The sequence below is a fragment of the Prionailurus bengalensis genome, chromosome C1 (assembly GCF_016509475.1).
Source record: "Prionailurus bengalensis isolate Pbe53 chromosome C1, Fcat_Pben_1.1_paternal_pri, whole genome shotgun sequence".
Taxonomy (NCBI): domain Eukaryota; kingdom Metazoa; phylum Chordata; class Mammalia; order Carnivora; family Felidae; genus Prionailurus; species Prionailurus bengalensis.
In genome coordinates this window covers 192,476,344-192,502,924 of record NC_057345.1, presented here as the reverse complement: position 1 = coordinate 192,502,924, position 26,581 = coordinate 192,476,344, and the positions used below count along the sequence as shown (strand labels likewise).

At 47.8% G+C, this 26,581-nt stretch overlaps 1 protein-coding gene across 4 annotated transcripts in view; it reads right to left on the bottom strand.

Moving 5' to 3' along the window:
- The window catches only part of NRP2 (neuropilin 2), a 116,958-nt gene that overhangs the window by 17,062 nt on the left and 73,315 nt on the right, over positions 1–26,581 (bottom strand). For 2 of the 4 annotated variants that reach the window (XM_043577605.1, XM_043577606.1), the window contains exons 13-15: positions 17,049–17,311; positions 15,364–15,460; positions 14,166–14,186 (exon numbers count right to left, since the gene is read on the bottom strand). In XM_043577605.1, coding sequence (XP_043433540.1) covers positions 14,166–14,186; positions 15,364–15,460; positions 17,049–17,311 — 381 coding nt within the window. Of the gene's footprint in view, positions 1–1,231; positions 4,814–14,150; positions 14,187–15,363; positions 15,461–17,048; positions 17,312–26,581 lie in introns of those variants that run through there. The other 2 variants (XM_043577607.1, XM_043577604.1) reach the window with 2 other exon arrangements.

The following is a 26,581-nucleotide window of genomic DNA, read 5'->3' as shown; positions in this document are numbered from 1 at the left end:
GGAAAGCCAAAGATCATTTACACAAAATGGATAATTATACTTGTCATTAGAGGCACAAACAATGCTCTCATCATGGACATTCTACTCTATTCTCTGGCATAGGGCAGACAGTGACATCTATACTGAGCCATCTGTACTAACAGAGTTTCCTGTAGGATCTGAAAACCAAACTCCTATTTCCTTTTAGCACCCCTTAGACAGGTTTTACAGATGTAAAAAGTATTCCTTCCTGGATCTGGGTTTAGAGGGGAAAAGTAGGACTCTGGTGGAAATAGGCTCTCTGGACAGTCCCTTTTCTTAGAACCTTTAAGGATGGTTCTTGGACCCCTGAGGAAGTCTCCTGGGCTGATGGAATGCTCTTAATACACCCCAGGAATAGGGGGTGGTGGAAAATCCTTCCCCAACTTCTTCTTGACCACCGTTTCACTGCCACGTTGTACTGCCTACGTTTCCCTGCCAATCCCCCACTGATAGAAATATTTTATGTACTTGATATAACTAATCACTAATGACCCAAACGGGAGAACCAAAGAAAAATATGTGTCCACAAGATCTGGCTTTTAGGGTAAGTTTCCCCAAGCCTCTCTCAAAGTTTTTATGGAACATTCCTTTTATAGACTGCTCTAGCTGGACAGTTCCAGGTACACAGTCATCGTATAATTATCTTCATTACTTGCTCCAAAATGAAGTCTGGAATATTTTGGAGCCTTGAACACGCCATAAGTTCCCATTTTGTCTGGGAAAGTGCTCCTAAAGAGATCAATGTCCCCATGGAAGAAATGATTTGGTAGGCGAGGGGCATCATGTCGCCGCTTCTTCTCCAAAGGAAGCTATCTGTCTCTGTAGAGCCAAGTACATGATTCAACTCCACTGGTCCCATTCCCCCTGGGGCCCCATGAAAGGCAGAGTCCAATCTCCAGGGATTTGCCATCAAGAGAAATTTTGTGGAATCACACTGAGCAATTTAGCACTTAGCAACTTTTGCAAAATCCCACACCAATCATAAAAGTTGGCTCAGCTGCACAAATTGGATAAAACTCCTAACAAGCAGTAATAAAAATAAAAGAAGAAAAAACTGGCATCCAGCCTCAAGGAGAAAACCCACGTACCTCCCACAGCAGTGCCCTTAGCTCAGAAGGCAGTGGTCAAACTTTGGAAAACATCAATTTGTTCAAAGCCTACATTTCAACTTTGTTCTCATAGGCAAACAGGAAAAAAAAAAACCCAGATGTTTGTATAAAAATATCATCATTTTATTACATTCCACACAATACATTTTCAAATAGTTTCCAATGTCCACAAGTTATTTAGACACACAGGCAACTGAGCAATGCAAGAGATGTCACAGTTATAGGAAGAGGGATAAGAATAGGAAGTAAAAATCTTTAAGTTTTCTTGTTTTGTTGTTTTTCTTTGGTAATTATCGATTATTTAGGTGTTTGCTTGCCTGCTATTTTTAGTTTAAAGACAAGATCTTTTTAAAGATGGGGTATCAACGTCAGAAATATTACTGGATTTCCTATCCTATTCTGGCTTTAATCCCAAAACTGTGGGGTGAGGGAAAAGACAATTTCACTTTATTTTCAGGGTCCTGTTTTGTCAATGGCAATGCTATAATTTTTTTTTCTTTTTTCTGCCTTCACCAGCAATTAGGGGAGAGCAATTGTTAGAATAATATCAAGGATGGGATTTTTTTTTTTTTAAACCCCAGAGATAAGGGTTGCCCTCCTGGAGCTGTTAATATGAAACCTCTACTAAGGCAAAAACTTTACCAGCCCGAGCTAGACCTTCAATTCTTCATTCATTCATTCATTCATTTATATTTTAGTAGTTGCTATCAGCTTTTTGTCTTCTGAGAAGCAACTCTAAACACATGCATGCATGCATTCACCTGTCCAGTCTATTTTTCTTAGAAGAGAGTGATCCTTCCCTCCCTCCATGAAATACAGAATTTTGCTTTCTAAAGCTGCAAAGCATGATTTTATAGAACAGCTGCCCTTTTAGCATAGTACCTAGATAATACTATGAAAGTTGCTGGGCCAGAGGAAGAGAGAGAGAGAGAGAGAAAGAGAGAGAAGGAGAAAGTGTGACATCCCCAGCTGAAGTTCATCATGGGATTCACAAAGATTTGAGCAGTCTCACATTCTCAACTATGGCATGTACATAAAGATGATGCCACATGGGGCACCAGATAAAGACACAGCAAATGCACAAAGTTGTTGTCATCTTCTTGTAAAGAAGGGAAATCCTCAAGGGTAGATAGTAAGTAACTCAGACAGTTGATACACTGGCTGGATTTTCCAGGTGTAATTTCCTGACACCATACCTCCACGGGGTGCCTATGGGGATGTCAATCATTTCGAGGGAATGCCTGGCCCCAAATGCACAGCTGGATGTGGACACCTGAGATAAAAAGCCCGTAGTGACTGGCATGGAATTCATCACACGGTATGTTGGGCTTGTGCCCCGCCTCCCTCTCGCAGCTTTGTTTTCCATCTTCAGCTGGGGTAGGACACTTGAAATCTCAAGGTAGCTCATGCTCTAGCCTTTCATCTTTTCTTTTCTTGGCAGAGCTTCTGTGGTTGAGCCAGAGTAGCTCTTTGAAATAGAATAAGAGTGGGAGAGCACCTTTCTTTCAGAAGGATGAAACAAACCAGATGCGAAAGTGAGCGTGTGTTGGAGGGACCTGCGAATATATTCTGAAAGAATGCTAAAAGTCTCTCTCTCCCAAGCAGCCAAAAAAAAAAATTAATATTTTGTTCTCAGAAGGTACCTGGAGGCTTTCAGCCCAGGCAACCATCTTTGGAGAGAATCTCACACTTCCCTGGTGGATTCCTTGCAGGAAGCGGAGAAATCAACACCCCCAAGGCTGAGCCCCAAGTCACTGAGCGTCTCGTTAAAATACGCATTTTCTATCAATGAAATTGACTTCATTATTGAATCTATCCTTTGTACAATATCATTAGGCAATTTATCTCTAACATCCCTCTCCCTGCGTTGCTTAGAGAGGACACACGGGCAGCAACAGATTTATCTTCATTATACCCTCTCCTGATGCAGCAACATCTGGAGATGCCAGGCCAGCCTAAGAAGGTGTATTTGCCAGATGCTACGAATGCTTTAAGGGGTAGCATTTTAAGGGTTGGCAGTTGACATTTAAAAAATATGGTTACTTCTGAATAGCCTCAGAATATTTAAATAAGTCAGGTGAACAGTCTTATGTTTTAGTGGCTATAGATTCAGGCACACATTAACACCACGAAAGGAAAGCAAACGATCCCTTTCCCCCCATATTTTACAAATGCTATTACAATGACCAATAGAATACCAAAGATTACAATTTTTAAGCTTCTTACTCAACTCCATCCCAAGTCGGGCACAGAAAACCCCCCAAGTGAGGAGACTTTGAAAAGACCACATCCCTGCTCCTCCCTTCTCTCCTCCACCTCTCGCTCCCACCTTAAACAGGCTACTGCTTTTCCTAAGCCAGTCTCAGACTTGTTATTCTTTATGACGTATTCCAAGATTGGACTTAACTGATAAAAGCCACACATTCATTATGAGCTTTCCTTTCATAAGGCAACACGAGACAGATTTGCTCCAGGGCTGGAAGTAGAGATGATTCTGCACGCACCCAATGGCTGCCATCTTGCTACTTCCAAGACTCCAGGAGACATGACAAGGGGTCATGTCTGAGTGCGCTGGGGGAACTTTCCTCTTGGGTCAGGTGGATCGGGAATGGGATAGGGATGGGAGGGGCCACATTTCATTGCATGCGGCCTCGAGTTTTTTTAGGTACCTGGAGAGGACAGTGGTAGCCAACAGAAACCCAGCCAGAGCTAGATAAGGCAACAAAAAGCTTCAATCTCTTCTCCAAGTAAACAAAACTAGTACAGCATATTATTTTTTTTTGGAGAATGTACCCCCGGAGAAGTAACACAAGGGTTAAAGGGGGTCCTCTCTGAACACACCCACACACACACTACCCCCCACCCCCACAATGAACCAGTCTCTCTCTCACGTCCACACACACACACACATACACACACACCCGACACAGAGCGATTCACACGCACATGTATATACTATGTACAAACACACAGATCCAGGTTTCCTCTCCGGTCTCCTGGCACACTGCCCACCGGGAGGAGGTATGGGATAAGGCAAGGGGAAGAAACAGGGAACCAGTCTCTGAAAGAAAACCAGCTGAGCCTTCAGTTGTGAAGTGCTGAGGGGCGTATCTCTTCTCATATTCCAAGATGCAGCATTAGAGGTGGGGGTGGTTGGTTTGGAATCAACAAAGGATAAAAACAAACCAAGAGAGAGAGAACCCAAGGACAATGGTCAGGATGAATAAAAGCACACAGGGTTTGGGCCCCCAGAGAGAGAGAGAGAGAGAGAGAGAGGAGAGACAGACAGAGATGTCTTGAGAGTCCACACAGAGACTAGGCGAGGAGAAAAAAGTGCAAAATCGAGGCAACGTGTTGGTAGTCTTTCTCGTTTGTTTTGGGTGCCGTCCTTGGCTTCGGCCCTCAGCAGTGCGAGCCGCGGTCTTGCTCTAGTTTAATGGTTAGGGTGGGCTCCACCGCCAGAGGGGCCCCGTTGGTGTAGTGGGAGGTTTTGTAGGTGATGGAGTGATCGGTCTTCTTGGCCGCATAGCGGAACCGGTGGTAGTGGAGCACCAGGGCCAGCGCGACGGAGACGAGCACCAGCACGGCGCCCCCGGCGGCCATTACGTAATACCAGTAGGCTGGGATGGGCTGCACGGGCACCGTGTCCACTGTGGGCTCGGTCCCTGGTAGGAGGGTGCCCCCTGGTGGAGAGACACAGAAGAGTGTTGCTAGGCTGAGAGCATGCAGACTACTCCAAAAATTAATTAAAAAAAAAAAAAAGAAAAAAAAAAAGAAAAAGGAAAACACATACATGCTTTGGAGCGGATAGGGAAGGGGCAGGGGAATAAGACGGTACTGAGTACTTCGCTCGTGACAAGCACTGTTAAACGACTGACATCATTTCCTACTCGCAACCTGATGAGATAGGCACTGTCGGACCCATTTCACAGATGGAGGTCTAAACAGAGGCTCAGAGAGGCCAAGTGATGGTAAATATGGGATTCAACCAAGAGCTGTATGATTACAAGGCTCTTTCCTTCTTTCTGTTAAACCGCAGTTACCCTACCGTAGACAGAAGCGTCATAATTCACACGCGTACGGACACCCACGGATGCGCACAAGCAAGTAAATGATGCTGGAACGACTTCCGGGATTCCGGCAGGCTGATTCTCGGAAGGGGTGGAAATAGAGTATTCGGTCCGGTTGGCCAGCATTCGTAAACAAATGTATTAATTAGGCTGGCTAGACTTAAAGGTGAATTCCACTTTGGCTTGCCAAGGCTTCCATGCCCATCGAAATCAGCCTGGTCTTGTCTAAACAGGCCAGTTATCACTGTCAAGCCATGACTAACGCATCTTCATTTTTTTTTTTTAATTGGATGGAGGATTTTGAAAGCTGATTGGAAAGACGTTGCAACAGAAAAAAAAAATGTGGGCACACATGATATGGGTATGTTAAGAGAGAGAGAGTGAGTAAGTGAGAGCCAAGGGAGGGAGATCATTCTTAATCTCAGAAAAGACAGAGGAGGGAAAGAGAAGCTAGCAGAGGATTTCGAAGGCAACCACATTCGCTGGCCAGCCTCTGGTTGCCATGGAGACGATATAGCAGATTTAAGCCCAGGGAAACTCTGGGGAAAGACTGGCCAGAGTCCCACTTGATGCAAAACAGTGCTACAACTTGATTCTCCCGAAGATTTACATCAGATGAGAATCTGGCCCAGAATGGGACTAGGAGCTTTGGAGCTTGCCAAAACCAGACATGATCTTTACTTCTGAAAAATGATGTATGCTTAACCTATGAAAGCTTCCATCCCTAGCTGCTTCCATCAAGTGGTGGTGGCCAGAAGGACCCATCCTCTCTGTCCCTGGGATCCCCCAGGGGGACGCACGGCTGGGAGGGGCCGCTGCCTTCTTCATCCATCCTTGGTCCCACACTGTAGGTGTATCTCTACTCAAGATGCAGCCAGGGTGCATTTAGATTTTCATGCCCCCCTCGCCCCCCCCCCCCATGAGGCTTGGAGACCCTCAAGTGGAAGAAGTCCCTCTCCTGTTGATGTCTCCCTCAGGGGATGGGCAAAGAAAGCGCTCCACAAATGCTCTTGACTGAAGGGCTTCTGAGGGGAAGCCTCCTATCTGTGGGTCAGTGTTGGCCAACTCCTCAGCCTGAACACCACAACGCCTCTCTTTGATTTGGGGGAGTAGCTGGGGGGTGGGTCAGACCTTCTGATGTGTCTCAGAAGTGGAAGCAAAATGAGAGCATTTTGCTGGAACTACCTTCTAGAGCCTGTCCACCTGCCCAGCCTTTAATCACTGGTTCCTCTAGTTTTAGGGATCCCCTTCTGCTAAAGTGCAGGGTTTGTTGGTGCCTCTCGGGCCACCAGGAGGGTGCAGTATCGGAAGAGCTTTGACAAGGATGTGTCACACAGCATATACACTGGCAGCCACGTCCAGAGCCCCACCGTCCCTGTTCTATCTCGTCTCCTTCGTTATCACCTCCTCTATTTTCCTTTATTCCCAAATCACTTCTGTCTTTTAATAATTTCATTTCTGTAGCTGAGAAAGCTCTTTATCTCCCTCTCCCCCTTCTGCCTCCCCTCCCTTTCCCTCTCTCTCTCTCTCTCTGTCAATCTTTGTGACCATATTGAAAATGACGCGTAGAAACGGAAAGAGAAAGCAAGGCGCTGAAAACAGCTCCTTGAAAATGGCCAGCTTTTGAGTCACGGTGAACTGGTGGCAACTCATTATTCAGGTCACTCAGAGTATCTGCTGCCTGGCAACCACCCTGCCGTTGGATTTTCATGTGGGCTCAGAAGAATGCACGAGAAACAACAAAGTGCATGGGGACGGGCTGAAGTTCCCCAGTGCCAACCCCCTCTTCCCAAAGGGCATCCTTGGGTTTGCTTCTGATTTCGATTTGGTGCCACAGTGAGAGCCCTCCTCTAATGAGAAGAAAGGAAGGTGATACATCCACAGGGATTCACTCCCCACCTGAAGCACCTGATCATACACCACAAAGGGAGCAGCACAAATTTCTGTCAAGCCAAAAATGGTCACAACTGCTCACATTCCCTCCAAACCACATAGTTTCAGTTCAAAGGCTTGCTTTCCTTCAGTCAAAATGCTGGTTTTCAACATTAAGTAACCCCCCCCCCCCCCCCCCCCCCCCCCCCGGCCCCAGGGCTCAGAGTGCTAGGGCTGGGCCTCAGTGCTACTTCTGAAGTGTTTCTTGTGATAGAGACAACATTGGGCCACGGCGGGGAGGATGTCAGGGCCCACAAGAAGGGGAGATCGCAATACACGGGTTACACGTTCAGAGTCACAGCGAGAGCCCTGGTCTCAGAGTTCTGTTCCGCTTTGGAAGACACACTCCACTTGAGGTATGAGACCCCTTCCCCTTTCCTACCAATGCTCCCCTCCCCCAAGTTATCAACATGAAGAAAATTTTCGTGACAAAAGCCATCTTATGGACAGTGATGGACAGTACGTCAGCTCCTTAAACATTTTCCTTGGACATTTGTTTTGAGAAATGAGGAAGCATGCTATGTGAGTTTGTGCTTTTAATATGAAGGGAGTTAGGAAAGAGAGGATCCACCTACCAATTCTTCTCTCCTCCCCCCACAGGCAATTTTGGGTGACGCACAGTTGGGGCCAGAGTTTCTCAGAACAGTCTCCAGCTAAAGAGACTTAACTCCCACAGGCAGGTGGATTGCTGGTTTGGAATCTGGCTTTGTGGCAGCCTTCAGGGGCTATACACTAAGGCTATATACTATGCCAGACAGAGAAAAGAAAGGTGATAGATCAACAGGGGTTAGATGCCCTTCCAAAGAGCCTTCCCAGACAATAGCAGCAATCCAATGGATGTCAGAGGGATGGATGGATGGATGGATGGATGGATGGGAGAATGTATTTGAAACAACATCCAGATTCCCGGGAAAACATTAACGACCCACTGGTACTTCACATAACAGTTATTCTTGGTGCTAGCAATTTTGCTCGCTCATTTTGTGCCTCTTAGGTGAAGTTGCACAAAAGGTACCCCCCTCAGATAGATGTCACCTGCACCAGGTGCCCAGGTTTGTGAGTGCCTCTATTTTGGCCCCACTTATCCCCTCAGTCATATGGGGTTGCTGGGCCATTGCTTTGTAACAAAGGAGCCTGGGCTGGTTCCCCGATATGGGAGAAAGAGGGTGGGTAAGACCTCAGCCTTGTCTAGAGCTAGCAATGTGCTGGACTGGAATGTTCCTTTTGATTGCAGTAACGTCTAGCACTTATTCACATCCCCCCCCCTTTTTTTAACCCAATTGGAAAATGCCTTCAACTCTTGAACTATTTTTCTTTAATTACCATTCTCTAATTCTCCACAAAGTTTTCTCATTGTGTGAGATAATGAGAAACAGATATTTAAATAGTCAATAATTTCAAGTGTATTTGCAAGGTTGAGCAGGCTTCCATCTGTAAAAGTTCTGGGCCCCCTGGAGAAAGGGGCAATGCAAAGGCATAAGAATTTGAATTCTGGCAAACCATAAATTCTAAGAAGCCATGCATAGGAGGAGACTGAGGAAAAGAAGACACCCAGGTAGTGCTCCTTCCATTCCTCTCGTGCACACAGGGTCACTGAATTAATAAACCCCTGGGAAATGTGGCCATAACAACAGCTACAACGAGCGGTCACTTTCCATGGGAAGGGTATAGGGCGACAGGCTTCGCGTGAATCACCCTGTTTGCTCCTCGTGACCCTCGGACGGGAGACCCGAGAATCTGAGAGGATGAGCGATTTCCTCCTGGTTTTACCTGGAGGAACATCGAGGAAGAGGGCAGCGCAGCACAGAGCAAAACCCTAGCGATGGCTTGGAGCCCTCAGGAAGCTCACGCCGTTGGAAAGTAGCAGCGTCAGGACCAGAAGCACGTGCATGCAATCCCCAGCCTGTGCCAGGGCCCCGGGGTCGGATGACCGCTCTGGCCCGCTGCCCAGTTTTGTCCATTCTGGAACACAGCCACCCTCCTCACATAGTGCTTACGGCTGCTTCTGTGCTACAGCGGCAGAGCTGAGTACTTGCGACCCAGAGTCTTATAAAGCCCGACACGCTCTCTGTCCTTTTCCAGAAGAAGCGTGCAGACCCCGGTTCTAACCAAGCTGGGATGGGACAGGAAGTCACCCTCTCTCTTTCTGCCTCCAGCCTCCGTCTGAACCTGTCTGAGGACCATCCCGGTCAAGTTCTCGCTGAACCACTGTATAGAGAAAGCACGTCCTACAGCCAAGTTTACCCCATGTCCTCTGGACCAGGAGGAGTCACCCAGGTTTCCAAAAGAAATGCTCTGAAAGACCCCGGTGCCCGGCGGGGCCATCTCTCCCAGAGGAAGGGATCAAGGCTCGCTGCAAGTAAGAGGTGGCCTCGCTGTGGGGAGACTTGGCCTGTCGGCCGCGTCCTCGCTGCACAGCTTGGAAATGAGGTGCAGGCGAAGGAGTATTTCAGACAAAAAGGCTTGTTGAGTTTGTGAGATTAGACAAACAAACGAAAAAGGTTGGCGCCTCTGGAGAAGTTTACGAAAGACAGTAGACGAACGCGGCCACGTCCCCTGGCCTGTTCGGAAGAAGACTGTAAAAGTACAACGTCTCCCTGAGAAATGACTCTTTAATTGGCCTTACAAGCAGTGTCCAGAGGGGCCTTGGAAGGGTGCCACTAGGCTCGCAGAAGCTGCACTGATCCCTCACATCTATCCCAAATGCCTCTGAATTCAGAGCTGTGGCTGGCTGGAGTTTCGGACACTTCTCTCTGGTGGCACTCTCTTCCTGGAGAGAGGAGGCGTCGGTGAAAAAAATGTCCTTCTCCCCTTAGGGAAACTGACGTTGGCAGCTGTTTAGATGAATGGCGAGCTTGCGAGGAGGGGCACGTCGGGCCTCTGTGACGGGGGGAGGCAGCTTGCACAAGCAAACCTCACAAAGAATGCCTCAGTGTCCCCTTAGGCAAGCTGTGGCAGCCAAGCAGTTATGCGGTTTACGCACATCTGATCTCCATGCTTCCTCGCTCAGCAACACCTAGCCTCAATCCGGCAGCTGGAGACGTAAGGGGAGGGGGGCCGAGGAGAAGGAATCGCACACCACAGCCGCCTTTCCGGAACCCTGGCAGGGCGTAGGAATGCTTCTCTGCCTTTCAGCCACGTAACCCTCACCGCCTCTTGGAAGTGCTTCTAGGAGAGAAGAGCTCAAGGGGAAGCCAAGGAGAGAGGGCACTGGGGGGGCCAACCCCAGGTCCTGCGCCCTGGGATGGGGGGACACTGCACTGATGGGCAATGCCTCTGGGAGACGGCCAGTGGGAAATAAGGGGGGGGGGAGATAAAAAGGGAGAGGTGGTGGGAATTGGCAGGGGGGGATAAAAAGGGAGAGGTGGTGGGAATTGGCAGGGGGGATAAAAAGGGAGAGGTGGTGGGAATTGGCAGGGGGGGATAAAAAGGGAGAGGTGGTGGGAATTGGCGGGGGGGGGGATAAAAAGGGAGAGGTGGTGGGAATTGGTCCAAATTGGTTTGGACCAGTTGGCACCAAACAAACAGAACTTAAAATGTGAGGCGCACCCCGGCCAGCTCTGTCACTACCTGGGAATGGGTCTCTCTTAAGACTGCTCCCCTCCGTGCCCAGGAGACTGACTGAGATGTTTACTTTCTCCTGGTGTAATTGAGCAGGGCTGCAGAAAGTGAACTCTGAGCGAGACCCACGGCTCTCAGAACTGGTCTGAGAGCCCAAGCTCACAGCCGTTAGTTAGCAAGAGACACTGATGTCCCTTTTAGCATCCATCAGTGGCAGACCCAGTGCTTCTGAATGCTTTACTGTAACAACCACCTTCCCTGAGAGCCCCCGTGCCTGGGATTTCCACGGGCCTCTAGTGGGTAGGGTACCAGACCCGGTGTCCCTGTTCCTGCGTTGTTCAAAGTCCTCAGCCTCTAACATGAACAAAACCTCTTGCATCTACTGTGAGCTCCTAAAAATAACTACTTGGTCAACAGCTACAGAGCTCTGATCATGCGCCCTCCACATTTTTACTGACTTCTTTATTATTCTGTTTTCTTTTATGGAAAAAAGAAAGTATTGGTTAAGGGGAAATAATCCATCACCTTAATTATACCACTTTTCGGGGTTTTTGTCCTTTTCCTTTGTACAGGTTTTCATTTGTTAAAGCTCACGTTCTAGAAAAAGATACATGACGGCACTGTGCTTATAGCCGATGCTTAAAAAAAAAAAAGAAAGAAAGAAAGGAAAAAAAAAAATGCACACCCACCCGGGCTACATTGTTTAAGACGTGACTCATAACAACAACAACAAAAGTCTTTTTACAAATCACATGACAACGCAGCTTATTCACGTTCTCTTTTCCTTGTTCCTTCCCTCTATGGCTTGTTTCTCTTCATTACTGACTCATACCCTGGTTTACAATCAAAGTATACACACGAAGCAGAAAACACAAGGTGATAGGAATAAAAAAAATGTTTCATGGCGAGAAATGAGTAAGAGGCAGAACAATGAAAGACACTTGCCAATATAACAGATCAAGAGTACCTAACAAGACCCAGCCCAGAGGCCACTTCTATTGCATTTCCTTAAAGATTGACCTAGTCCACGCTGGGCTCTCCCAAAGAATGAGACTGCGTCTGTCACATGGTTAATTTATAATGGAAAAGAAAAATAACCCAGATTCAAAAAAAAAAAAAAAAAAACCCAACCACACTAACAATGTAACCATCTATGGTTATTAGCGTTGAACCACCAACTCTCTGCATCCTGCCTGCCCAAACCTGAGTTCTCTTTGTTCCCCTTTTTTGAGAGAAAAGGCCAATTTAATCCCAGGACACCCAGGCTCCCACCAGGGCCAGCGGTGCCCCGACCAGGAGAGGAGCAGTGCACCAGTCACCAGGTTAGGCAGGGCAGATGGTCCTCCTTCCTTTAGCCAGTGGAAGGCTTTGCCTGAGTCAAAACACAGATTGCATGCTGAGGCCAGAGGGGTCTCGGCCCAAAAGAAGACCGGTCCTGGGTTCATCCGGCTACCGACTCTGAGTGCCATGTACAGCTTGACAATGTGATAGAAACTGTCCATGTTCAGTTTCAATCCTGCTCTTGACTCTATGTTCCTTGGCCCAGTCTCTGCCCCCCCAAGGCTCAGCTTCCTTCTTCCAAAGTGCTCGTTACCTCCAGAGACAACAGTCATGGGCCAACGCACACCCCCCGTGTGCTGCTTTTGCTTAACGCCCCAGATCAGCCCATCATGAGAGCGCTGGAGACGCTTACCTTCAAGTCACTAAGCCCTGTGTTTATTTTGGCTAAATGAGCACTGCGGCTCCGATGATATTTTATTTATATATTTTTTACAAGAGAACATGACTCGACTGTAAAGCCTCACGGTAAACACAACCTCAAGGAAGCACATGTGCCCCGGTTTGTTTATTCTCTTACAGAAGCAGAGCACTTAGCCCCCGTGCTTGTCAGTCATGGACCCAGACACGCGTGCTCACTCACAACCATGTCTGTGGTCATAGCTGCAAGCCTTCAGCCAGCCTTCCCGGGAGCTTTGAGTCTTAATCAGCAGGTTTCACTTCCCCAACATAAACATTACCTTGGGTCCTAGAGGTTAGAGCTTGAATGCAACTGTGATCCAAGTGATTCAGTTCGGATCTCAGCTTCCCTCCCAATGCTCAGATCCGCATTAGCATAAATCTCACGCCCAGAGAGCACCAACATGCACACGAATACTCTCCACCCTTTACAATGTGCAGCGGGGAGCGGGATGCCATTCGGGAGGCAAGGAAGGGCGAGAGAGAAAGAAATTGTATTCTGTGTCCGTCTGTCATTCTCTGTTCTGCCGCTTTCTTCCCCACCTATTTGCTTAGAGGGTGAGGAGTGGAAAATGAGGCCAGATGATTTGGAGGCAACGGCGCATCTAGGTGGCAAACCGGGAATTCATCTCTTTCTAGCCAGGAGCTGGACAGATTCATGAGAGCGAAGGTAACGAGTCTAGACTTCAGATGTAACAATGACTTCCCTTACCGCTGGAACGCTGCCACCTCTGGGGTTAAGGCCAGCCAGTGCAAACAGGGCACAGGAAGCCTCACAACTGTTTGCATAAACCAGGGTATGAAAAACCCCTGTCCTCGGGTGAGGGCGAGTGTCTGAATGAGCTTCGCCGCCCCGGCCAACAGAAAGGAAGAACTTAGGAGTGGCTTCTAAACACTCAGCACGGGGACCGTGGGCGGAAACGTGATCGGTGCGAACTCACTGGAGCACAAGGAGGGCAGAGTGTGGGACCCACTGCACCCCCACAGGACAGGCGTTACCACCACCCAGGCTCTGAGGGTACGGCCATCATCCCGTTTCCCTCTCTTTACTGTGCTCTCTCCTTTAGTAGGGAGAAAATGGCCTGTGCTGTGTTTCAGTCCCCTATTTAAATGCTCTAACTCCAGTCAGCATATGTGCCTCCATCTTCCCTTTACCAGACACCGGCTCCAGAATTCTGCACCTTTTCCCCCTTAGGATTATCCTTCCTTGTGTCTTTTCCCTAACTTTCTGCCCTCCTAAAGTGGCCTGCCACCGTACCTCCCTGAGGGTTCATTGAAGCCACTGCCTTGGTGCCCTGCAGCTGGAAAGAAACCATCTTCAGGCGAAAATAAATCATTGCCACCTCATTTCACTTTTAATTTACTACTGATTTTTTTGTTGTTGTTCACTCTCCCCCACAGCCTCTCCTTTCTCGCCACTCATGCATTTTCAGCCTCATTGCTCCCCGTTGGACAATGCAAGGCTGAAAGGTTTATCTGTAACCTATTTGTCTCTATTATAGGTTTCTAAACTTTAATTAAACAGGAGACAGTGAAGATCTCAATCCTCTTTCCTGGAAGCTACAGGTGTGGTTGGTGCCATCTAGTGGCGGGAAGGTGTGGTGTCTCTTTTCTCGTGTGAGCTTTGTCAAATTTGGAGGTTTCTTCCCCATACCAAATTCACATCACATGGGGGGAAGAAAAAGACATGCAAAAAAAAAAACAACGTATTTTTTTTTACCTTTAAAATTCTCACCTGCAAAAGCCGATATGGGTTCTGGGGGAAAAAAAAGAAAAAATATTGAGTTAGACAAGGGGAAGAAACAATCAGGCAGGCAGAGGGTATGATGTAGATGACTTCCAATAATTTTTTTGGTAATACCCCATGGAAAGTGTCCTGTGTCCTCCTCACGCTCTAGACTGTGTCTAACATATCAGTATCACGGGGGCTGGGTGGGTGGGGAGAGATTCCCAGAGTTGCTTTGGAACAAAAAGTCCTTTATAGAGCAATGGGTCCCCAAAGCATTGTAATCAGTCACTTACCACTGATTACTTTCTCAGAGCCTGGATTACGCTTAGATGCCCAGGCCCGAGAGCTGCCTGAAGGGACTGGGGTGGTCCCAGGCGCTCCTGACATCATCAGGCACATACACATCCGGAACCCACGTGCCAAGAAAAGCACTCGGTGAGTGATTACAGTTACTCTGCCAAGTAAAAGCAGGTCCGTTCCTTCTGGGGATTCCCTCTTGTTTTGGAAATGCCCATGGCTCTCATGGGAGATGGTCAGGATGCCCCTGGGGTGGCCTGGGTAAAATGTGTGCATCTTCCTTGGGCTGGTCGCTCAGCACTTCTGTCCAAAGGGACACTCATGGTGTCCTTCTTGTGCTGGTCACCTGGCATGTGATGTTTAATCTTACAACTCTGGGATCTTGGGCACTGAAGGCGTCAGCTTCAAAGCAAACTCTAAAATCTTACTTCACCTGCCATAGTTTGCCCTGTAATTCATTCATGTAAGAGAACAACTTGGGTAATTGTGTTATCGCTCCGATATAACATATGTACTATTTTCGTTCACCAGTGAAGGCTTCCATTAAAAACATCAAACCTTTGCAGCATGTAATTCTGACTGGCAGTTGCTCTCAGCCTCTAGCATTTTCTTTGCTAAAAGCTGGAGTCTGACGATGGGGTCTTGGCACCCTGAGTCTCCATATACTTAATGCATGTCTATTTCTGAATGGGAACAGGAGATAGAAGACTTCATCTCATTTATACCCCTCCCATCCTGAATGCAGCCTAAGATACAACTACATTCATACCTCACCTCCTACACAGACTGTTGCTGTTCTACCCCCTGGGTATCACTGGGTTTGAAAATGGTGTGATGCTTCCTCTTGTATATCCCAGCCCTTGGTATCTTATTTGGAAGAGCCACAAAGAGACAGCTATTCACGTACCCATACAGTTCTCCAGTGGGACATCAGTGCTTATCCGAATGTCATCAATGGCAATTTCTCCCGAACGTCCTTTTCCTATGACTCCTTCAAACACAATCTAGAAGCCAGAAGAACAAGAGCCATGGTTAACTGAGCTGCTTGGAAATAGTGCAAAGATTTCCAATTCTCTGTTAACTGCAGCTTAAAGCGTGTGTGTGTGTGTGTGTGTGTGTGTGTGTGCGCGCGCGTGTGTGCGTTACTGTACCTGGTACACACATCTGTTGACCACATGACTATGGTGCTTGAAATCTTAATTTAAAGAGTGGTTCAAATCAAACGTATATCTGAGAGGATTAAAAATATATATAACAAGGTGATGGACACTGTTGTCTAGTAATCAGAATGTAGAGATTAAAAGGACGAGAATCAGGACATGTTTACAGGAGGGTTGAAATGTCTCTAGCAATTTTGGAGGTTCCTTTCTCATGAATCTTTTAAATGCCCAATGCAGGTACTGTATTCGGAAACTCAGAGCACATAACAGGTGGGGGTAAGGTGAGAAATACAGCACTGGGCTTTGCCTTGGGGGTAACATTGTCTTAGGGCTCCACTATTACAACTAGGAGGGGAAGGATCTCTTCCTTCACCAATAGCTTACTGAACACCTACTATGTGCCAGGCACAAGGACAGTCACAAAATCTAATAAGCCAGACCCTCTGCCCAGAGAATCTCACCATCTGGCGGGGGAGACAAAAATGCAACCCGGCACTTACAACACGAAGCATTCAGGTTTCTAAACGGGAATGCAGTTAGGAGTGCGGCGGAACTCGGGATAGCTTGCAACCTCCAGGGCGACTGCAGGCGGCCCACAGAGGCCCCTCTGCTCTGTGGTCTTCAATCCTCCCTCATTCCACCCTCCCGGGTTCTTTCCGCAAACTAGCACATGTCCTCTGGCAAGCCGAGCGAGCAGTTGGCTGCCTCACCAGCCATCTGTTGCTGCTTCTCGTCTGGGGAGGAGCAGGTTAATGCTTTGGCTGGTTCTCAGTCACCTCTTCCACAGTGTGTCTACTCCAACCCAAGCCTCAGCCACAGCTGTGCAGACCCATCTGTGCCTCAGTCTTTTGCTCTGTGGGGCAGAGATAATAGAACTCCGCTCCTGGAGCCACTGGGAGAGAAACTACTCATTTGGGAGTCTTTCTGGTCGGCTGGCCACTGAGTGCAAACAGCAATCCTCCCCTTCCCATGTTCACCCTGGGACAGGTCTGGCAGGATTTTCCCCTCTCCTTGGAGTGCGAGAGGGCTGGGCAGTCTCCTTCCCGTGTGTGTGTGTGTGTGTGTGTGTGTGTGTGTGTGTGTGTGTAGAGGTTGGTTCGTGTTGATTTCCCTGGCTTCTGTGTCCCTTTGTCAGCCTACCTGATAGCAATCTAAACTAAAATGGAGAGAAGAAACATTTGTTGGGAAGATTTTGGCAATATAAAAGGCAATAGGAGGAACAAAGAACCAAGTCTGGATGTGGAGATAGGCACGTTTTGAATAACAAATAAGAGTGTCATTCAGTTGCCATGGCAATGTGAGAAACACAATGAAAACAGCAGTGCTTAACCACGTTCCCTAATGATGAATGGGCACGGCCCTTTGAAATCCTGAAATACACATCACAAAGATTCCCTCGGATCTCTGCACCCACCTCCTGTCACCACCCTACCTGATACTCCATGTCATAGCTGGGCAAGATGATGCGCCCGTGTTTCCACTCGTTGCCCTGGTCCTCACGGATAACCCAGAGGAGCTTGCTCTCCTGGCTGGCTTCGCGCACCACCTGCAGCGCCACCCCGCGGCCGCCCGTGGCTTGGTACTGGAACTCCATGCACACGGGGCTCCGGGGCAAGTGCACGGGAGGGCTGATGAGCCGCGCGTACTGGCCCTCTCTTCGGCCATCGCTCTGTAGCCGCAAGAAATTCCTGTCATCTGGGGGAAACAAACCCAGAGGTTCTTGGTAAACGCTTGGGAAAGAGACCAGTTTGCGGCTGTGGCCCCTCCTGGGGAAGCTGGGACAAGAGTTTAGGTGTCTTATCGATTCATGCCTTTGTCCTCCAGGCCCCGTGTTTCTTTCTCAAGGTGCTTTCAGGGCTTGGCTGAGACGCCGCTTCCTTTTGAAGCCCCTTCTGGAGGCTCTGTGTCAGGTTGGTCCTTCCTGCCTATTTCTCTGCGTCACCTTCTTTGCGCCTCTTTTGCATACGGCACTCGGGGCGGTTGGCCTTGTGTCTTGGCTGGTGGCATCTGCTCTAAGTCTCGTCTTCCTGAATTCTAAGATGCCAGGCCCATGTCTGATTCACCAGTGGCTTACCCAAAGGGCCAGTGCAGCCCAATGAACTACATTATAAGGGGCTGAGGTGGCTGCTAGGCTGGAAGATGATTCTAGCAGGTGGTTTATGCTTGAAGCTTTTGCCATCTTGGCTGGACACTGTCCAAATGGAAAGACATTGAAAACCGTCTGTCTCCACCAGGGCTACTAGACGGTGCCCGGACTCTAGGGAGTATTAGGAAGCCGGTGTCAACTTCAAGCACAAGAAGGGCTGGATGGCGGCTGCACAGGGATGAGTCAGGGACTCGACCCCCTACTCCCTTCCCTGTTTGGCTTGGGGAGGCCAGAGGTGGCCTTTTTCAGAGAGCCTGGCAAACAGAGCTCCAGCGAGAACAGGCACTGTCATTATCACTAATAAAGGCTATGTGTTTAATAGAGAAGATACGCATGATGGGAAATTAAGGTTTCGCCCGCGCAAATGTTTGGGGAAAGGGCCTTTCGGCGGATTAGTTTTCAACTACATCAGACACTGTGCAGAAGACTAAGTTCTTGTCGCCATTTGCAGACCTCACGCCCTGCAGATACAGGTGTGGGGGCCTGTATCTGCAAACCCACCTGGCACAGAAGCATTCTGGCCACTTGCACAGAAAACAGGCTGCGATTTGAGGAGACAGGCTCACTGCCTCCTTTTGGCCCTGAAACATCTTACGCTGAACACTTCTGCAAGATGGCAAGGGCACTTTCACACCACACAGCCAGCACACCAGACACTTGAGGATCATGTTAATCTGAGACATGTGAACCCAGCTTTCCTATTCACCAGAGACTGTGAATATCCCAGGCTTGTCAGCAGGGGACAGGAGAGGACTCCAGAGCCTTGTATCAACAGGTTAGTCTCTAGACCGCTGGTTTGCTGTTACTACTCCTGCTGACATCGCGACTCTAGCAAGAATGAGCCTGTGACAGTCTTCTTATCCGTGGCCCCAAACCAGCTCCTTCATTTGCCCCCCTAGCCATCTCCCTTCCTCCTTCCTGGCTCCCCTAAGTCCCCTCCAGTTAGATTCTCTGGGATTATTGCTCCAGAAGCTACCCTGCCCAGGGAAGTCAAATCAGACCAGTTTAGGATGCATAGTTGGGATTCCAGTTTGTCTCCTTAACCATCCAGAACCATGTCTGTCTAATACCCTCACAACATGAGACTTCTGCAAGGTCAAAGTCAGCGCAGATGGCTAGGCAGCTGCCTACACCAGAGAATTTTAAAGCTGGTGATCTGCCAAGGGAGGAGACATGGGCACTGCAAGCAGACACTCAAAGACCTTCCAAACCTAAGCTTCTCCGATCGGATCTCATTACGACCGCTATTAATGATAATAATTACAAGTCATACCTGCAGAATGCTTTGTGGATTCCAAAGCACGTCACATGCATTATTTCATCTAACCCCATGCTAGATACTTGTGAGCCAGATCTTCTTAATCTCGCTGCGGACAGGATGATGCAAATGAGGCTCAGGAAGGTTCAAGTGACGTGTCCAAAGTAGGGGGTAGCAGAGCTGAACCTGACGTTAGGTTTTCCACCTGCTTGTGGCAGGTTCTTCTCTTCAGCTGCGCCCCAGGTACCTGCCCCGAGGCTGGGCAAACAGGCACACTCTATTCAAGGCGGACTGGCTTCCCCACCCTGCACCCTGCTCCTGGACCTCCTTAGTGTCCCCCCTCACTCCCCTAACACCCCACTTTTCCTAGTTCTTCTCCTGACTCTTCTGGCACATTTCAACGAATGCTGCTTTTCTCTCCACAACTTGAGCGTTTGCTGACTGTACCACTAATCTTATCTTGTTTTTATGTTTTTATTATTTACTTATTACATTTTTTTAAAATGTTTGTCTTGGGGGGGAAGGGCATAAAGAGGGAGACACAGAATCGGAAGCAGGCTCCAGGCTCTGAGCTGTCAGCACAGAGCCCGACATGGGGCTCGAACCTACAAACCGCGAGATCATGACTTGAACTGAAGTCGGAAGCTTAACCGACTGAGCCCCCCAAGTGCCCCGTTACCTTGTTTTTATTTATTTAAAAAAATTTTTTTTTCAACATTTTTTATTTATTTTTGGGACAGAGAGAGACAGAGCATGAACGGGGGAGGGGCAGAGAGTGAGGGAGACACAGAATCGGAAACAGGCTCCAGGCTCTGAGCCATCAGCCCAGAGCCCGACGCGGGGCTCGAACTCACGGACCGCGAGATCGCGACCTGGCTGAAGTCGGACGCTTAACCGACTGCGCCACCCAGGAGCCCCCCATTACCTTGTTTTTAAAAAGACTTGAGGCCATTATTCATGCATTTCAGCAGGGAACCGCCCACTAGCTTGTGCTGTAATTTAACTGATTCATGTGTGTCTTTCTCATCGCTCCGGTGAGATGATTAAGTCCCGGTCTTACACATATGAGGGTTAATACTGCTCCTTCTCCCTGACATACATATGCCACTACTCAAGAAAAGTTTGCTCCCATGGATGAATGACAAGCACAGATAAAGAATGATACGCGAGTCTCTATATTCTCACGAGAGAAACAAGAAAATCCCACAGACCCAGACAACGCCTTCACAATTCCCTCCCACTCTCCCGAGCCAACAGCCCCTTTCAAAGGTGAGGTGCACTGACAATAATGGGGTGACCTGTGGACACACCCTGGAGCCACCTGCGAGAAGCCCTCAAACGCTGCCATGCTCCAGTAATTTCCAAGCCCTGACTGTTTCTACCTCATATATAAAGAAAACCAGATTTCAGAGACTTATTATTCAGCCTTCTTCCTTCACAGTTTCACAAATAAGACCCACTTGCTGCTTGAAAATTGCTTGGCAGAAATACTGTCACTTGTGTGAATTTACATTCTTAAGCGGCAGGGGATTCATAGCATAATGGTTAGAATTTAGTAAGTAAAATGTGTGTGGAGGTGGAAAGAGCCGTGCTGGCTGGATTTTATCTGGGTCTGTTCTATTTACCCATCCTGTTGCTAAAACTTCAGGCACAATCAGGCCAAAGGTCTCACAGACTGCCGCACCCGGGACCGGGACCGGAGCTAGCCCCCTCCTCCCCTCCTCCCCCCCCCACCCCCTCTGCCTCCACAGTAAGACGATAATCGCTTCACATGATTTAAAGGACCATTGGAAGACCAGGGAGTTAATGCTGGTGGCGTGCTAAGCACGAGCAGCTGAAGGATCATAATTCAGCGCTGACATCTAAGCTAATCCACTAGTTTGCAGAATCTCAAGACAAGCAGGCCTCTGAATTTCACTTAGTTAAATCATTTGTGCCCCACTTGTCTGTTAAGTGCTGTGAGCTTGAGGGAAGAAAGATGATATGTAAATTTAAGGAATTAGCAGTAGACATCAGTCAGAGGGACGCGGAGCTGCAAAACGTCCCTGCCTGTCACTGAGAGAGGGCTGATTAGAAGCAGGACATCACGGAGGAATAGCTCAGACCAGGAGGAGCCCAGGGAGGGGATAGGAAATGCAGGGGCAAGAGAACTGACGTTGCCTGGGCACCTACTGTGTGCCAGATGGTGCAGCGGAAGCCTTGTCTGCCTTTTCTTATGTGGTCTTCCCTGCGCAGTCTAGGTCTGTGAAACAAGTATTGTTTCCTCCATTTTCACCAGAAAGGAAACGGAAGCTCAGAGAACTGAAGCGATGTGTCCGAGACCACTGCTGGAGAGTGAAGTACTACGTGAGCCCCGACTGGAGTGAGTAGAATTGCCAGGGCATGGCCTCTCATCTGGCTTGGAATCCTGGTCTAATGCTCACTAGTCTTTTAAAGCCTCAGTCTCCCCATCTGTAAAATGGATATAATAACAGCATTACTGGATAGGGGTGTGAGGAGGAGGAAATGGAACAAGCCGTGCAAATGCCTTGCACAGTAACAGGGATATAGTAAGTGCTCAATAAATGTTAGGATCTTTGTCTCACGACACATACTGCCTGCTATACTTGCCCCCCATTTTTTTTCTTAAGAAAGAAAAAGGGTCACAAGAGCACCAATAACCTGGAAAGACCACTCCTAGACTCACAAGGAAGTATGGTTTGGCCCGAGGGCAGTGAAGATGCTCTCTGGATTGGCTGATCCATCCAACCCCGGCAACCAGCCAGCTCCTACTTGTGCATCATGTGCTGTTTACCGATGTCTTTCCTGTCAAGATATAGTAGATGAAATAAAGTACTACATGATTCTGGAATGAGAGTGGGACCTCGAGAGATGGTTTAGATTGGGTCAGCCTGGCTGCCCAGAGGAACCATGCTGTAAACATCCCTAGAACAGCTGTCCACCCTCTGCTTGAAATTCTCCAGAGAAGGAGATTCCATAGGCCACATCGGCAATGTGTTTTCTGGGTCACAACCCTAACTGTCAGGGACTTCTTAAATTCAGTTTTAGGTTTTCCTGCTGTCATTGAGACACATGTCCCCCTTCGATCCCTGATGGAGCACGGCCAATTTCTGTCCTCTAACTTGGAAACATTTTCACCCGTGAAGAATTCAGACCCCTAGTGTTCGCTTTCTCGGGAAACTCAATCCTCGCCTTTTTACATGTCCACTTTCCAAGCCTTTACTTATGGTGGTAGGTCTATACCAACCCTCCTCTAAGCTAAGTGGTTCAGCGCTTTTAAGCCACGGCACCCATATATATGTTCTTCTAGAACATTCTAATTTATGGCCTGCCACTGACAAGCACGGAGGAAGTTTTAAGCACACAGTGGCTGTTGATGACTGGATAGAGCAAGGGCTTGGCATGGTACGGGTGGGCCACTTCAGCGATTTACTTGGACTTCAAGGAAGAGCCCTGTGGATTGTAAAGAGGTCCCCAAACATGACAACTGACCAGCCAAGGACCAGCTCTGCCTCCTGGAGGCCGTCTTCTTGTTCTTGTAGCTGATGGCAATGCTGTCGGCAATGGATAGCTTCCAACAAAAAGACAATGGAAAGGAAATATGTTCACTCGCTGAAAGAGAGTGAAGAAATAATGTCCCAGAGACCCAATTCCTCTCCTCCTGGACCTGACATATTTGGGAGGCATTTTGCTAGGTTCTTGACTCAAAACATCTGTTGTTGTCCGTGATACAGGGGAAAATAATCACACGGGAATGAACAACAGGAGTTCAAAAGGGCAGAGAGGAAGTGCAGAGGACAGGGCCATTCAGGCATTTTAACCTGCTGCTGTCTCTCGAAAGGGTCTCCTGACGTTTCACCTGGCGATTTATGGCCGCATCTGGCTTCAGCTGCATACGTGCTGGGTGAACATGTGACTGACTGTGTTTGGCCCGACAGCAATGGTATCGGTTGTGTCCACACCTTACCAAACCCTGAAGTAAGTCGCCAGTCTGATCCTCCTGGCTATGGCAAAGCCAAACCCACCATCTGTCCAACACACACATCTCCTGGCTAGCATCTTGCCTTCTTACCAGAACAACCATCTGAAAGAATATTTAGTGCTGCAGGAGATGTAATCTCTCTGTATAGGTCATGCTTAAAACATGAGTCAGCCCCTCAGCTGGCCTCCCAAGGTCCGTCTATCTCTGCGAAGGTCCTCAAATTAACAGCCAGTTAAGGGAAACATTGACTTTGCATGAACTCAGCAGGGTATCTTCAAGGTTTACAATTGACCATTTTGTGGACATTTGGGGTTTTAGGTCTGGTCTTTGCAGGAGTCTTCTTAGAGCTGGGTTTTTGTTTGTGTGTTTTTTAGTGTGTCAGCTTTCATGAAGGCTTTTCAATTGAGGCAGTCTTGTTATCATTCTGCCCTTCATTATCAATCTGCACACTGCTGCGGAACTCAACCAATCAGGACTTTCAGAAAAAAAGGAATAACAGCTTCTCTTTACTGCTGTCTGTTCTATAAAGTCAGAGATACTTTCCTTCCTATTTTTCTTAAAGAAGCACCGCTATGCTTTCCTTTTCCAGTTGAAGTTATTCCTTGAATATTGGCTTTCTTTCAGCCAAGTTCTTCCTGGTCTTTAATTATCCATTGCAGTCTAAGCCTGAGAAGGTCCTGTGTCTGTATTTGCAGTGGCTGTGCCCCAGCCGAGCCCCATCGACCTTTTTTTGAAGGCAACTCAAGGTAATGCCAATGCAGCTTCTGGATTCTTCGCTACCGTCGGTCCCACCTACCGGGGAGGTCTTTTGAGTTCAGAGAGAGTTGCTTTTTAATTCAGAGTCACTATTAGTTCCCTGCCAAATATCAAGCCCATCATGGGCAAGTTCACTCATCAATTCTTTCCCATAATTTCTTTGCAACCATCTACTCCCCCACACTTAATCTCCTCGTGTACATGTTCCCCAGGGAACCATAGTTCTGGTCCTCTGCTCTCATGGAGTTTATAAATGGCCCAATCTGCATCAACACAGTCCCATGATACGTTAACAACTTTACCCCTGACATTTGATGGAATAGCTACCATTAATAAAATTTGAATATTTCAGAACACTGTATTCCTTATTCTGTCTTGAGCTTATTTTTGAATCCAGAGTAAAGGTTCTGTTTTCTCAATCCAATAAACATATAAATGCGAGGCAGCCAAAGCTCTGTCTTACCATAATGGTGTACTGGTACAAATAGGCATGGCCTGTTTTCTTCCTCCCTCCCTCTCTTCCTTCCTTCCTCTCTCCCTCCCTCCCTTCCTTCCTTCCTCCCTCCCTCCCTCTCTCCCTCCCTCCCTTCCTTCCTCCCTCCCTCTCTCCCTCCCTTCTTCCCTTCCTTCCTTCCTTCCTTCCTTCCTTCCTTCCTTCCCTCTCTCCTTCCCTTTCCTTCCTTCCCTCCCTCCTTCCCTTTCCTTCCTTCCTTTCCCTTCCCTTTCCTTGATTTTGCATAAGCTCCACACCCAATGCAGCACCTGAACCCACAACCCTGAGACCGAGAGTCTCATGCTCCACCAACTGATCCAGCCAGGCTCTCCTGCGTATTTTCATTATATCACTTCCATGATTTGAAGCTATTGAAATAAAGAAATACTGTAACCATACTTCATGAGGTCAACAAATGCATAGAAGAACACACATTTAGGGAGACCAGACACTTAATACTTAAGGATTCTGAAGCTAACATGGTACCTTCTTTCTCTAGTCTTCTTGTCCCATTCCTGACAATAATGGTGATAATAGTAATAATAACAACTATTATTACTACTATCGGCATTCCTTAGTATTTACTTTTTTTGGTCCAATGAAATAGTTCCCACACTATCTAATGCTATGCTATCTGCTTGCTTTCTCTACTATGGTTGTTCACTGAGGTCGAATGGCTCAGTGACAAAAATAGCTGCCACTGGACACTCTCACTAAGGGACCGTAGAGAAGCCACATCCACCTAATTACTTGCTTCTTGGTTTAGAATGTGATTGGTTCCCCTCATGGGGAAGCAGGGTCAGCAAGGACCCCAGAGGTTACACATACGTCGATGCCAAAAGATGCCTGAGCTGTCTAACCAAGACAATTCTGCGACGATGGCCACGTTTTACATCTGTGCTGTTCAGTATATCATGGCCACCAGGTCCCTGAAATGAGGAACTGAAATTTCAGCTGTATATAACTGTAATTAACTAAAGTGGAAATAGCTACTTGCAGCTCTAGACACGTGAGCTCACCGTATCGTCTCAGAGTTTTTACCTTGTTCCTTAAAGACCTGATCATTCTCGACACTGGGTTGATGATCATCGCACTTGAGAATGTCTGTAGAAACTACTACAGCTCCCACTAGGGAAGGCATTTTCTGTGTCATAGCTACACAGAAAAGACAAAGTGGCTTCTCAGAGGACATCGGACCGGTTCCTCTACAACCACCAGGGGTCACTGGATTCGGGACAGGGTTCCCCAGGGGCTGGTGTGAGCACAGCCCAGGCTTCCAAGCCACAAGCAAAGATCTCAAAGAAGGAATTCTGAGTGGCTTGAAAGATCATCTTGAAAAACAAAAACAGTGGCATGAAACCAGTGGGTGTCTTGTCAGCCTTAAGCAACTATTACCACTGGCCAAAAGAACAGAACTAATTGCTGACTTAAAAGGAAAAGAAAAAAAAAAAAGGCAAAACAAAACTTGAGAAAAGAACTAATTCAGAAAATATCTAAGGAATGTAAATAGTTTCCACAGACACTTCTAATCAAACAGGCTGCATACGATATTTCAACATGGCTATTTCTTCTTCCTTTTCTCTCTCCTTGTCTATCCTAATGCCCCCTCTATACTTGATGGAGACGCCTCCTTTCTTACATGCAATTACTTTTGTTTATCTACCCAATAAGCGGGTAAAACATAATGGCACACTTCTCCTAAAGAGCATCTCCTCTTTGTGGAGTGGCGAAGTGTGGGGGACACAGGGCTTTTGGGTTTGACTGGGAAGGTCCAGCATTTGCCCTGTCCCTGGTCAGCACAGCTGTTTCCTCTCTCCCAACTGCTCCCCTCGGGGCCCCATTTTTTTCTTTTTTTGAAGAAAGGACCACCCTGAACAGAAAGGGCTTTCTATCCTTCCCTGCTTAAAGCCCCATATCGAGTTTTGTAAGGAGAAGGAAAATGGGAAACACAGCAGACGACTTTTAAAATCATCAGAGGATAGAAAGAAGGGTTCCGAAAAGAATGTCTCGGTTTTGTTTTCTGGAGGCAGGTTACGAGTACCACTCTTTCAAACTTCAGGGGTTCCTCTGGAAGAGGGAAATAATTATTTTCCTTCTCAATATCTTAAGGGAAAAACAACATTAGATCTAGCAGTTCCTTATGGCCCTAATTTTCTTTCTGTCCCCATCCATCCAGCCAACGGTTGGAATTCTGCCCGTGCTTTGCGAGCTTGCTCTGAAAAGCCCTCCCAAACTGCAGGGTGGAATGAATCAACTGGAATGAGGACAAGAACTAGAATTTCCAACCAGTAGCCAGGGCAGTGGAGGGGGCACTCAGGTGAGGGTGAGAC